The following is a 15229-nucleotide window of genomic DNA, read 5'->3' as shown; positions in this document are numbered from 1 at the left end:
TGGTATTAATTTTACAGAAACAGTGAAGCTTAAAGATAAAATTTCCAATACCTACATGATGAGAATACAAGATGAAATCAATTTTTAAACGTTACTGGGCTATATTTGTCTTTGTTATTATTATTTATAATATATTTATATATACTCAAAGACCTTTAAAGATGCATAGACTCACATGCAGCGCTAGTGTCGTACTTGGAATTGAAATCCGCAATTGAGGGGGCAACCCATAAGATTATTACATACCAATGCCACCAATGCCATTGTGAACTATATAGTATTACAAATATTATATATATATATATATATATATATATAATATATATATATATAATATCTTGTGCTAAAATACCCCAATGGCGGCCTTCAATTTTAAGTAAGAACTATGCATTGGGAAGGCATAGGCATTGTGGGTCTATATCTCTTTAAGGTCTTTGTATATACTATCCAATCATTACAATATTAGGTATCAATTCATGATGAATAAGGAAATGAAAAATTGGTGTTCAGTCGTACCATATAGGACAAATCAATACTGTATTTTTTTGTAAATTATTAATGGGATAAATAGTTTCAACTATATAGGTAGTAATTTCATTGTTCAATGTAATATTTTACAGTGGGAGGATAAGATGAGAAGAGAAACGCAACGAATAAAAACTGAATCAGATCGAAATCACAGAACGGAAAAGTTACAAGCACTTGATGAAGCGAAAAGCCAGCATCAGCACAAACTTAGAGAACTTGAAACTTCCTGGGAAAAGAAGCATACAGCCTGCGTGAAAGAGGTGGGTGGTTTAGATCACTAGAGATAATAATGATGATAATTATTATCAACTTATAACTTTATAGAAATAACCATTTTTTTAATTAAAAGGAATAAAAATAGAGGTCGGCGGTTTAGATCACTAGAGATAATAATGATGAGAATTATTAAATTTATAGAAATAACCATTTATTTTTTTATTTTCTTAAGACTGAGAAAAATAATTGTACTCCATTATAAGATATATGATTTAGTTTACACAGTTTTGATGAAAACTATTTACTGTGAAAAATTAGAATGGAACATGATACAGAATGATATTATATTATCAGGCTACTCCACTAAAAATTATCAACAGTGAAAGAAAATCTCAACTAATCAGATCTAGGACCGCCGCAAAGTAGACCCACGTTAATTCACGAAAAGCAACCCACGCCGTGGGATGTTTTGTGAACCATTGCTATAGAATTATTAATAATCAGCTGACAAGTGGATTATTCATTACATGTATTACACAGTTGTCTAGAGAAGCCTAGCAATGGTTTACAAAACATCCCATGGCGTGGGTTGCTTTTCGTGGATTAGCGTCGGTCTAATTTGCGGCGGGCCTTAATACGCTGTTATGTATCTTTTGTTGTCATAGATGGTTTGCGTGGATATAACGAAATTTTTATTCCCATTCTTAATGGTTTTTCTAGATTGATAGCTTGAAAACGAAACTTTCCGAAAAAGAAGACTACTATATACAGGAGTTTGAAACTATTCAAACAAAAGCTGACCGAGACATCTTTGAATTAAGAAGAAAACTGGATAAGATTGACTTATCTTATCAGGAGCAAATAGAGAAGATACAACAAAAGCATGAAAAAGAGCTGGGTAAGTTTCATAGATCTGACATTAATTTTATAGAGACAGTGAGATCATCTCCTATTGAAATTTGATACAGTAAATTCAATACGGTATTGGATAATAATACTATATCTATAATATATTATATTCAAATTGTTGAAGATTTTGTTTTCTCTTCAAGTTCAATATTGTAATTATCAAAAAACTAGTAAACGTCTAATTTATAATCGAGCAATTTTAACTTTTGAAACCTAGATCCAATCAGTGCGGGGTAAACAAACCAGAGGTCTCTTGGAACGTTTGACATCGATATTCAATACCTTGATAGTATCGAGCATCAACGAACAGAAATGTCGTTAAAAAAACTATCGATAAATTGACATGACTAATAAAACTTCAAGAACTAAAAACAGTGGATTTCTGGAATAATACTGTGAATATTGTTGTAGACAAAATAGATAAATCGAATATAAATACACTGGGATGTCGTTTCTGTTTTTGCAGAGATAAAAAAATAGTATTTTCCAATAAAAATGACAATATGTCAATATCGATATATTAGTCAAAAACATCGATAGTGGAAAGTTGATTTCTATCGATATTTTATGCACAATCATCGATAGTTGAAAATAATCGATAGTAATATTGATGCCAGAGAATTGAGAAATTTGAGGTTATGTCATTTTAGTATTGTTTACTTTCTTTTTCAAATATCAATAGGTTATAAGTTATTAATTTTGATAGAATCAATTGTTTGAGTTTAGTGGGGAAATTATTTGCCGTTTATTATTTTGTGAGATATTAATTTCAATTAATTCTATTCAGAATGTCGACTTTGAGTCACAAACTAAGTAATACCTTACAAGTTTGTAATTATTTATAACAATTGCATTTGAAGTTGATTGTAATTATAGTTTTGTTACATTAATTATTCATTCTCCAAAACTTACAAAGTATCGGATATTTCAACTATTAGTTATTTCAAATAGCCTAGTAAGCTAATAATGTGATTGGCTTCATTCTAAATTCATTCATTTTCAACAATTTTCTACTGCTCAATAAAATCCAGTTGATCCTGGAAAACTTGATTTGTTTTCTCTTCTAACAAAATGATTATCGTATTACTTTTCTTTTAAAAAATTCTAAATTATCTTTCTTTAAGTTTATGAATGTAGTAGCTTAGTAAGCTTATCTAGAAACGGATATCTAGACGGATATGAGTTAGGTCTATGATTAAAATGGGTGATGAAGTAGATGAAGATGATGATAATAGGGAAGGAGGTCTCAGAAGATCCAGCGGTCAGCTGCTTTATCTCCCATAGTACGGTAAGCTACCACCTTAATAAAATGTATGGTTAGAGGGTGGAGGCTGTAACAGACAAATAAGGAATAAGGTGAGCCTGCTGGCTATTCAGTAGATAATTCATATAATTGAAAATAAGTACCTTATCTATTTTTAAATAAATTCAGTTATAATTGAATGGCAAAGGTTTTGTTTTTCTTTTGTAAACAACAGGAAGAGGTACGGTATAAAGAAGAAAAATATTCCAGGATGAATAGTAGAAGAATCTATCATAAAACTTCTATAATACCGTTGGAACAAGATTTCAAGATTCAAGACTTATTTATTGCAGAAAATAATTCCGACCAAATGCATAGCATAATTTAATGACCATTAAATAGCATCGTCATAAAATAAACATGATAAATACAAAGTATTCACATTCAAAGAAATACAAATTCAAACACAAGCATACAAGCAGCACAAAATACCCTCAAAGTAGATACTCCTCTTTCATATGTGGACATATTTCTATTAAAAGCGTTTTTCTATTAAATCGTTTTTATAGCTCTCTTAAAATTACCCACTTCTAGCTTTGAATGTGCAGGAAGCTTATTATGAGCTCTTATACCAAACTCCTTAAAGCAGTTCAATGTATTTGCATAATTGCACTGGTTCACTCTAAGAAATTCAGAATTTCTAGTGTGAACGTTGCTATTCACAGAAATACTTGCTAAATTAATTCTTACATACATAAAACACTCAAGAATGTAAATAGCTGGTACAGTCAGAATTTTTAATTTTTTGAATGAATATACACAATGAAATTGACTATCCAAATTAGCAATGACCCTTACTGCTCGTTTTTGTAACACAAATAATTTGTTTACATTCGTATTTCCCCAGGCAACCACACCATGATACAAATGAGATTGATTGATTGATTGATTGATTGAGTACTTTATTTATGTAGATTACAATATATACTGTCTTATACACTTATATACAATAGCTTACAATACAGCAAAGTTATAGATGAATTTACATTTTATAGACTAAGAAAATAATTGTTGAACTGTATATGATATGAAAAAAGCAATTTGTAATATAATAACTATAGATAATAATTATATTGTTATGCATCTACATAAATTGGCGGAGGTTTGGACATATCAATGTCCATTCTTCGGAAAGAATATTAAAAATATCCTCCCCACTAACTCTCTACCAAAACGTTAATTTCATTATTTAAACTAAGGATTTATTTATTAATGGAAATATTGTGAAAGTTTTAATCAATATGAATATTTAAGAGAAAAAAAAAAACAGAAAATTTATGAAGTAAAATAATTATATAGGTAGATAAGATCAAATAATTAATAATTGATTAATAAAATGAAGTATGCTGAAAGTAGATCAGGGTAATCAACTTTCAGTAATATACAGCAGTATGCAGTGAATAATTGAAATAACATGAGTTTATATAATATATATATATATATATATATACAATTCGTTCTATAACAGGTTTAAAGGTTTGTATTTGTGGGATGGGTGGGGGATGGTTGTCATGTGATCGTTCTAGGGCCGGACAGTTTCAGTCATTTGTTCCAAAAGATGTTTTTTTAAAGTCAGGATGAAGCTCGCTCGGCTCTCGATGGACCTGATAGAAACAGGAAGTGCATTCCATGCACGACAGGCACTGACTAAGAAGGATTTTGTGAAAATAGTAGTTCGATGATTGGGTATCCTTAAAGTACTTTCTCCGGTTCTAGTATGTGAAGCATCTATCCTCCTACCTTCGGAGACAAATTTGAAATCATCTTTAAAATAGTTCGGATTACCGTATTTCAAGATATCTCTAACAAGCTTGACTATTCGAAAAAGCCTCTGATCGGGAAGCTTTAATGTTGAACTAGCAATGTGGGCTGGGGTGATATGATCATGGCGTTGGAGAGAGTAGACGAAACGTAGACAATAATTTTGGCAACGCTGTAGTTTATCATTCAGAGTGACTTGCATATCGTTAAGAACAGAATTACAATACATTAAATGTGGGAAGATGAGAGATTGAACCAATAATAATTTAATGTTTCTAGGGAGAATATCGTGCATTTTCTTCAATGCATGCATGGCTGAGAATACCTTTTTACAAGTTTTGTTCACTTGTTCTGACCAGTCAAGAGTATTATTCATAATAATGCCTAAATTTTTAACTGAGCTACAGTAAGGAATGTCATTACCATCTACACTAATTTTGTGAATCGATTCATAGTCAATATTGTTTATAAGACGAGAATATCCAATTATAATGGGCTGTGTTTTGATGGGATTAAGCTTAAGGCCATTTTTCTTTGTCCATTCCACTATCGAATTGATATCCTGATTCATTATTCCAACTGTTTCGTTAATTTTTGTTATGGGACAGCTTAAATATATTTGAAGGTCGTCTGCATAAGTATGGAAACTGGAGAATTTGATAATGGAAGAAAGGTCATTAGCATACAAAGTGAAGAGGAGAGGGCCTAAAATTGAACCTTGTGGTACTCCATGCATAACGTTTTTCCAAGTAGACTTTTTGTCACCGACAGATACACATTGTTTCCTACCTAATAGATAGGATTTAAACCAAACTAACGAGTTGTGACTGAAACCAAGAATAGCCAACTTATTCAGAAGGACTGTATGATCAACAGTATCAAATGCTTTAGAAAAATCAAATAGGGTGAGGATGGTGCATTTTCTTTGGTCCATAGCTAACCTTATATCATCAGTGACACGAAGCAGAGCTGTTTCAGTTGAATGGAATTTTCTAAAGCCTGATTGAAAGTTATGAAGCTTACTATTGTTGTCTAGAAATTTTACAACTTGAGCATGAATGAGTCTTTCTAGCACTTTGGACAATGCAGGTAAAATACTGATTGGTCTAAAATCCTCAACTTTATTGGGTGATGGAACTTTATTTAGAGGGCGAACCAGAGCAAACTTCCAGTTTTCAGGGAAAATGCCTTCTTCAATAGACTTGTTGAAAATGTATGTAATGGTTGGTAAAACAGCAAATAACATTTTCTTGATAAATTTAATAGGAATTTTGTCAACACCCGTAGCATTACTATGAATACGTTGAATTGCTCTGAAAGTGTCTTCTTCTGAGATTGGATGGAAATGAAATTGATCAGTAATTGGTAAATCTAAGTTTGTAACCTGCTCTTCAAGATCATCGATATGATTAGCAATGACAACTTCGTCGCGTTGGTTAGAGTGTGAAACGAAATGGTCATTTATATTGTTCAATGCTAAGTCAATTTGTGGATTCGATTTCTGCTTGCCAAGCCCGAATTCTTTTATTCCCTGCCAAAGTGATTTAGAGTCTTGTCTGTTGTTTGTCATAAACGAATTCAAGTACCTAATCTTTGAGTTCCGTAATTCCTGTTTAACTCTATTTCTAAGGCTCCTATACTCTATCAAACTGTCCAAGTCAAATGTCTTTTTAAATTTTCTATGTGCTTTGTCTCTACGTCCCATCATCTTAAGTATGTCTTCAGTCATCCACGGTACTCGTCGTTTTCTATTAATCCTCCTTGTCACATAAGGTGCATGTTTGTCATACAGAGTCAAAGTCCAATTCTCGAAAGTCTTGACCATGTCATCAACTGAGGGTAATGCTTCAATTTGATGCCATGGAGTCTGAGCCACATCAGTCAGGAAGGCGGCTTCATCAAAGTTTTTGAAGTCTCTATAAGTGATAATTTTCTGTTCTGGCTTGGGTATCTTATGGGAAAGTACACAGTAGATCAAATCATGTCTAGAAATAGCTGGGACTGAGATTTGGCCTGCTTGAACAACCTCATTGGGATCACTAACAATGAGAAGGTCAATGAGTGTGTCTGATTCATTAGTATGATGAGTTGGATCGAGAGGTAAAATAGTCATGTTTAGGCATTGGAAAATTGTAGTCAGTTGAAAGTAGTCAAAGTTCCGATTTGTCATGTTCAAGTCGGTGTTCATATCCCCCATAACTAGTATACGGTTATAACAAGGCATAAGAGAAAGCAAGGCACTTTCGAAATCTGTGAAATGACCTATTTTTGGTGGGCGATAACAGATACCAACGAGTAATTTATCAGTACTGGATAAGGATAATTCAAGTAGCATAAACTCTGGTCTTGAACAATACTCTTGTTTAGATGTGATTAAAACTTTTGTTTTGATACCATCTTTCACATAAATTGCTACACCCCCACAAGCTTTATTTAATCTATCATTCCGGAAAAGATTATATCCAGGCAAAGCAACAAAATTTGATGGAATACTAGGCTTCAAAAATGATTCGGAAATTCCGATTATATTGAAGTCCTGAAAACGGAAGATTGCTCTGAGTTCATCAATGTGGCAGCTGAGGGATTGTACGTTGAGGTGAGCAGCCTTGAAAAGTTTTTTGAAAGAGTGGAGCTTATTTGCTAGAAACATACCTGCGTCATTATTACTATTATTGAAATAATCATACCTACTTGAGGGCGAGCGAGCTGACGTGTCAGTGAGAGGCATCATGGAAGCAGCAGACCAATCGTGAACCGACCTCAGAACGACACATGACGGGGAAAATGGGGATGAGACTGATAAAACTTAACCTAAATGAAAAAGTCTCTTGATTCGAGTGCATTCAGTATGCCTTGGCAGTTCGGCTCCCTTCACTATTTATAGCACTAGTTCAAAAAATTCACTAAACACAATAAGATGTAGATGTGTGGAGTTCCGGTGATGAATAATCCTAATGGTGAATAAGATGAAGATTGAGGAAGAACTTGTAGTGGGAGATCTAGTCCAAGTGGAGATAGAGCGAGTAGGTATCCGGTAGTGGAAGAATCGGGTCCAAGTGGAGGTAGAGCGAGATTCAGATTCAGATTCCTTTATTCATGTCAGAGTCCAGCAGATAATCCAATGTGGTGGGCAGTTTGCAGTGGTAGATGCTGATGGGAGCGAGCAGGTGGGGGAGCGAGAGAGAGCCAGGGCGGCGGCAAGAGAGAGCGCGTGCAAGAAGTCACAGGAACCAGGTCTGAAAACAGGAAGAAAACTCCAGCAGAAACACAGCAGAAAAAAGTACAGAAAGTATATGAAAATCATTAAGAGGATAGACAATTAAAAGAGAGTGTACAGACCTACAGAGAGATGGAAAATAAGAACGAGAAATATGAATCAGTAGATTGATTTCAAATTGCAGTTGACGGTTGTTAGAGAGAAGAATGTGAAGAGAGGACTAAGCTGTGTGAGAATACACATAGATTATGTAAGATTATTGTCTAAAAAGGTGGATGAAGAGAGAGATATTAGAAGAAAGTAGTAAATATCCGGTGCATAAAATGAGATAGATAATAAGAAAATGAAATTGGAGGGATGAGAAAAACCGAAGGAAAGAGAGAGGGAGTGAGTAAGAGAGAGCGAAGGGATTGATACAGATAGCATAGAGTACAGTGTTAATGATCTGGTATAGAAATGAAGTAAGCATGTCTATATTATTAAAAATATACAGTATAACTAGTTTTGAGCATGAATTGAGCTAATTTGGAGGGAGGTCAGAATGAGAAGAGGTAGGAAGAGAAGAAATTATAGAAGTTACAGACAGGTAATACTGCATATAAGAAAACAGAATAACGGATATATAAATAGAATACGCGAATAGAAGGTTGGAATGTGACTATGGTGAAAATCACAATAGAAGTGCCAATCATAAGTTTACCGTCATTATTACGATGACTGTTATTTCTGTTATTGTTGTCAATTCCACGAAAAGTCAACTTGAATCCTGCTGTAAGTTTACTATACACACTAGTAATATACATGTGGAGACTGGATTCAGGCTTTGTTGATAAACAGAAATGGATTTAATAGATTATGGATTGACAATGAACTGAGATGAGGAAGAAGCGTTATAAACTCAGCAATTCGAAATAGGTTATAAATGTATTATTAAAGTGAACTTAGGTTTCGGAGCAATTTTCATAATTTTATCAGCAGTGGAAAAGGTTCTATTTTTGTACTATGCTATCGTTAGATAAAAAGTGACACATTGGATTAGCTGGAAACATCATTCGGTTATGTCTAATGGAAAACTAGTTTCCTGATTGAGTATTGGATGATTCAATCAGTAAAACGTTTCAGTATACTAGATGAATAATTGCTATAACTAAATTGATATAGCTTTATTCCAGTTATATTTTTTCCATGAAAACAGTATTATATATGTTCAAGAAAGCAAAAATTAATTTTAAGATTTGTAAACATAGAATCCAGTTATATTTTTTCCATGAAAACAGTATTATATATGTTCAAGAAAGCAAAAATTAATTTTAAGATTTGTAAACATAGAATCCAGTTATATTTTTTCCATGAAAACAGTATTATATATGTTCAAATAGCAAAAATTAATTTTAAGATTTGTAAACATAGAATCCAGTTATATTTTTTCCATGAAAACAGTATTATATATGTTCAAATAGCAAAAATTAATTTTAAGATTTGTAAACATAGAATCCAGTTATATTTTTTCCATGAAAACAGTATTATATATGTTCAAGAAAGCAAAAATTAATTTTAAGATTTGTAAACATAGAATCCAGTTATATTTTTTCCATGAAAACAGTATTATATATGTTCAAATAGCAAAAATTAATTTGGTAAAAATGGTATCTATAGGGCAATTGTCCAACAAAAAATAAAAGACTGAAAAAATGAAAAGAGAGAAGAGTGATGATTACATGAAGAGGCACAATTGAAATAATGAGAGCTCACCTTTAGTAGGAAGATATGACGTGCCAACACCGTGAAGTGTTTACTGGAGGTCGGCAAGACGCTCGGCGGTGTAGATGCGTCGTCCAGGTCCCTCTCCGACGGCGTACTTGATGCGGCCATCGACTGTCCACGTGTTCCTTATCCCGTACTTGTTTGCTGCTGCGTTCAAGAGTGCCAGTCGGTGTTTCGTCAAGTCCTCCCTCACGGTGATGCCAGTGTTCTTGAGCATCCGCTTGGCTGCGAACACCCTCTGCCTCGTCCGGTAGCCGTCGAACCTCACGATGATGGGACGATGACGCTCCTTGCCTGCTGCTCTGCCCGTGTCCTGACCTGGCTGCTGGATTGGTCCCACTCGATGCGAACGATGAATGTCGTCGATCTTCAACTCCACGTTCAGCTTCTCCTTGCAGACTCGCTGAACAATCTGGTCGGTGGACTCCCCCTTGGTCTCCGGAATTCCAAAGAATCGCAGGCAGGTACGGCGACCATATTGTTCAAGATCGTCGATTTTTAATTCTGTCTCCTTCTCAATTGCTGCCATCCTCTGCCGAAGTTGATTATTCTCACCCTGCAATCGATCCAATTCGGATTGGAAGAAGGAGAAAGCCTCTGCGACAGCTTGGTTTACTTCCTTGTTTATCCTCTGTAGAATTTCGTCGGCCAGTTGCGTTGTGTCTTGACAGGGAGGGGTCGTTGACACATGTACCGTTGCACGCCTACCTGCCTTTTGTGTGGGAGTTTCCTGCTTCTTGCCGTTGCTCTTCACCATGTTGCAATAGATAAACCAAACTGTGGTCAAACTAATTGGAGGTTATGTAATACTATTTATTGTAATTACTGCGTAATTACAATGAAAATCAGACTTTTAAAAATATGTTATTAAACTATGTGAAAAACTTAATCAACTAATGTAACGCTCGAATCGATTTTAACAAGATAACCCTAAAAAATAACGCTTTTCAACGGAGCCGAACTGCACACGTGTTCACTCACTGACCATCAGAGAGAGAGATTGAAGATAAGAAAAATACACTGAAATTAAAACACTGAACAACAATGAATTTCAATCTATTTAACATAAAAATTCCCTTCGACAGCTTGCCACATAATAGTTTGATGTGTAAGTCCCATTTTAAATTGCTTTGAACTGTTGTACCAAGAAACTTTGCATTGTCAGGTTGTAATCTAAATCCAAATTCCAAGAATTGAGTTTTGTCGTTATTAAGACATAATGAATTAAAAGCTGTCCAATCTTCAATTATCTCGTTTACCGTATGTTATTTGTTATTTAAACAGCTAAATCATCAGCAAACATAAATGGTTTCACATTTTTAGAACTAATTGCTGCAGGAAGATCATTAACATGTATAATAAAAAGGATAGAGCCTAGTGTGAAACCCTGTGGAACACCTGATGATACTTTCAAGTAATTGGAAAAACAGCCATATAAGAACTATTGGCTGCACCTCCTTCAATGAACTTAATAATTTTTAGATGGAAATCAAGTACCTACGGTATATTCTGAAATTCAGATTTATAGAGTGGATAAATATGGAATGAATAGCCTATTCACTCGAGTGTATTTGGTTACAGTTGAGGTGCGGGAAGACGCAGACAGGAGAATACAGCAATGTGAACTGAACGCCCAACACCAGATTGGTGCATCTCGCACAACCATTGAACTCGTCAAAGAGCAAATGCACCGAGAATCACAGGAAAAACTGCAACAACTTAGTGAACATCACCGCAGACAACTTGGTATATCTCAGACATTTTATAAAATTTTGATTACGTCATAACTTCAAATTCTTGTCAAAATAATACATCAATCTAATCGTTCCAGAGCACGCAATAATGTAATATATTATAATTTTGATTCTTCATATTGTGAGCCTATTCCTCACATATCCTCATCATTTCCAAAGTGAAGGGTGGTAGTTATATTAAAGAAAAAATACTACTTTAATATTATTAATATCAAATATTCTTTACATGTGAGTATATTCATCACAATTTTAATAAGTTATCGAAAAGTTATCATCACTATTCATCCCCATGGCAAAGTAGGAGCTCAACAGCATTGTCCACAGTACGTAGGCTACTACCTACAAAATATCAGTAGGCGAATAATTCAGGTTTGTTGATTCAACCATTTTCTCATATTTCAATGGAATTATTGGGATACGATAATTCATTGAACTAGTGTAGGCTAAAGTTTATTTTTCATAGTTTTAAATCTCCACTAACTTGGTGAAATTGACAGTTCTTGCTTCTTGAAGATGATGATATAAAGTGATTTCAAACCCATATTGGATAATTTAGCCTAATCCAGAAAATTGTGGTAGAATGAATTGTAAGATTAAGATAAATAACATTATTCTGTCTATTTTCATCCTGTTTCAGTTAATTCTGTATTTTCATGAATAATCATAGTAATACAAAGTAATGACCAATAATAATTCACAGGATTGGAAAAATATGAGATAAACTTGTCAATTCAATCTGCTCTTATTCTGCATCAAAGTTTTCCATGGTGATTTTTTTATGAAATGATATCAAATATATTTGATCAAAAATATTATGTAGTGTAATACTACTATTCTTAGTACTTGCTCCCATCGAGATAGAACACTGCACTGGTAGTAGTATTCCACTTAACAAAGATGTGCATAGCAAATCAAGAATGGAACAGAACTAATCAAGGCACAGAAGCGATTGGTCAGGATGATGCTGGGGAAACCTCCCATCACCCCTTGCAGGCCACTGTTCCATGACGCTTCCCTGTCTATACATACTCGCGGCTGCAATACAAGGACTCAAACCTAGAGCTTCCTGGGCTAGAGGATCGGATATACACGGGTACAACACGAGGTCTAGGAATGCTCTAAGACTAGATGCTCATAGAACGTCTTTTTTCCAAGGTAGTCCTAATCACATGAGCAGGAAAATATTGAACTCTCTCCCACCTGTTATATCTGAGATTGACTCTGAAGTTTTGTTGAAGATTAAGTTGAAGGATTGGCTGATCGAAAAATCCTTTTACAGTATAACGGAACTTTTTGGATTGAGAAATTTTTAAAATGATGTGATTCTAGTTATCTTGACAGCGAATTGAATTATTTTTTGTTATTTAAATATGTTAATATTTTTTACAATGTAATTTACCAATGTGACTATGTATTTGACTTGTGTCAATATTGTATTATTGTACAATGCATGACATCGATAAAATTGAAATTGAAATGAATTCAAACCTTGAAGGCCATTTCACACAATCGTGGTCGTTGTATCACTCCAAAGGATAGAAGGATGTTTTAAAACCAGCTCTTGATGTTTTCATCAAATGCACCAATTCACACCGCCATGGTGAGTCATAGCGGACATCTTTTTCGTCGCAGACGCGTGACTTTTGTCCATCGTTCAAAGTGCTAGATTGTAAAAGGTGGATAGCTAATGCGCATTTCGTATCTCCAGACTTTTTTAATATTGTACAGTGTAAACTAGCGCGTCATATTCGCAGGATGGATGGATACCATGTTTGTGTGGAAATGCCTTAAGGTTCGTATTACATGAGGCCACCACTGGGACACTAAGTGGGGCTTCAGTTCTTATTTTGCTTATTACACTAGTTTTGCTGGCTTGCTAGTGTCTCACACGGGTCTCCAGCTCGGCCACCAATCCTAGTCTCTTACTGGTGTCCCAGCTTGCTGTACATCAGCTACCATTTGTTGGCTATCTTGTGCCACTGGCGACCCAGCCTCGTGGCCTAATGCTAAACGAATTTGCTAGTTCTAGAAGCTTTATCCTCCCAGGGAATCCATAGCTTAGAGCCATAGTGACATTCCAATGAATATGTTGATTTTGAATTGATGTCATGAAGTTCTATTCATTTTCAAGGATTTGTTGGCTAAGTATGAGGTATTATTGCAGAGGAGCAGTGGGAGCAATTGGTGCAGGAGCGTGACGACGCAATAGCCATGATCGAGCAGAAGCACAGAACCAGCATGGAAAAACTCCGCAACGAACTCGATTCAATTTACAAGGGCAGAGATTCTCGTGAGACTGAGGTACTTAACAGAAAATTCAAACTCTCAAAATTTGAACTCTCTATCATTTTCATATTAGGTATATAATGGAAGTAGCTAAGACAGAAATTGTGTCCCAACCTTGTGATGAAAATTCTATTGTAGAATGCTGTGTTTGAATTTTCCATTTTCATCTAATCCGCCCATTCTTGATCATACTTTCATCACTTAACTTTTTGGCACAATTTGTATCTTTGCTTCTTCCATTGAACATCATCAAACATATGCAATGAATCTAGAAGAGATTAGACTCCAATAAAATGCTGTTCCTGATTGGCAATAGAAATGCGATTGTATTCCAGTCACTGTACATGAATAATACAGCTTCTATTCTATTAAAGCTGGCATAAGCATTAAAAACTCAGGCATTATAAATAAACTGATCATAATAAATAATATCAAGGACTCAAATTCAATGAAAATTCAGATCCATGATGGATTGATATTGCTAATGAGCAAATTGGTTGTAATATTGTTACTGAAATGACATTGTAAATAGTAAACTAATATTTCCAATTATAATCGATTTAATAAAAGAGCAATCTATAAATGTCAATCATTCTTGAAAATCCAAAATAATCAAGAACTGTGTTTTTGCTTTCTCTGTAGAGAAATCGAAATACTTTTCCATTTTCATTATATTTCACACTTTCCCACCAATATTGATGATCTCAGATTTGGTTTCCACACCTTGAAAGGTCCATGTTGTTTTATTTAGTGATGTGGTTCAGAGAACTCAATCAAATTTTTCTAACACATCCAAGTTATAGCGTTGATGGATTCCCCAATATTAATTCCACACAAATTGTTCTCTCATCAATCTCAACAATTTTAATGTCCTGTTTTTCGCAGGAATTATGTTTGCAGAATTCTTTTGCAAATGCAGAAATCAATGATAGTATTTGGAATTCCTTGTGGAGTCGTGTGAGTAGCCTCATGGCTCCTTTGCTTGGTGAAGCTTGCTCTTTGAGAGCATGTCGTGAGAGAATGAATGCACATTTCCAATTAAAATTACTGTACTTGAAGGCATGAAACTCGACACATAAAACTGTTGAAGTGAAATGTTGACTCTCCTTTGAAAATATATGATTTTTATGGAGAGTACCGGGTGTTTCAAAAAAAGGTATACACATTTTGAACCTCCATAGAAAATTTACTTACAATTCTACAAAGTTGAATTTCAGAAAATTAAAACGCTGAAAATCCAATGTAAATGAAACATAAATAACAAATGTAAATAGCCTACTGTTCAAATTGGTGACTTGCAGCATCAATACAATTTTGAGTACGAGTCGCCACTAATTTTGTACATCGTATCAAAACGTCCAATGAGATTTCTCTACACAAGGTTGGAATCTCATTCCAAAGAATGTCCAGGTTACGTGGTTTAGGTTTGTACACCTCATGTTTTACTGTGCCCCATAAGAAGAAATCCAGTGGTGTAAGGTCTGGAGAGCG

The 15229-nt window shown here is 34.5% G+C and overlaps 1 protein-coding gene across 15 annotated transcripts in view; it reads left to right on the top strand.

Annotated features, from left to right (window-relative positions):
- LOC111055047 (golgin subfamily A member 6-like protein 22) overlaps positions 1-15229 on the top strand; it is an 88317-nt gene that overhangs the window by 55568 nt on the left and 17520 nt on the right. For 9 of the 15 annotated variants that reach the window (XR_005571164.1, XR_005571165.1, XM_039426844.1 and 6 more), the window contains 5 exons: positions 621-788; positions 1465-1642; positions 11280-11444; positions 13617-13753; positions 14624-14695. Coding sequence is in view for 12 of the 15 variants with exons in the window: in XM_039426844.1 (XP_039282778.1) it covers positions 621-788; positions 1465-1642; positions 11280-11444; positions 13617-13753; positions 14624-14695 (720 nt within the window). In the remaining 3 variants the exon portion in view is untranslated. The remainder of the gene's footprint in view (positions 1-620; positions 789-1464; positions 1643-11279; positions 11445-13616; positions 13754-14623; positions 14696-15229) is intronic. The other 6 variants (XR_005571166.1, XM_039426845.1, XM_039426843.1 and 3 more) reach the window with 1 other exon arrangement.

Source organism: Nilaparvata lugens, chromosome 4, assembly GCF_014356525.2.
Source record: "Nilaparvata lugens isolate BPH chromosome 4, ASM1435652v1, whole genome shotgun sequence".
NCBI classification, from domain to species: domain Eukaryota; kingdom Metazoa; phylum Arthropoda; class Insecta; order Hemiptera; family Delphacidae; genus Nilaparvata; species Nilaparvata lugens.
The sequence above is the reverse complement of the archived record's forward strand: the minus strand, read 5'-3'. Positions and strand labels throughout refer to the sequence as shown.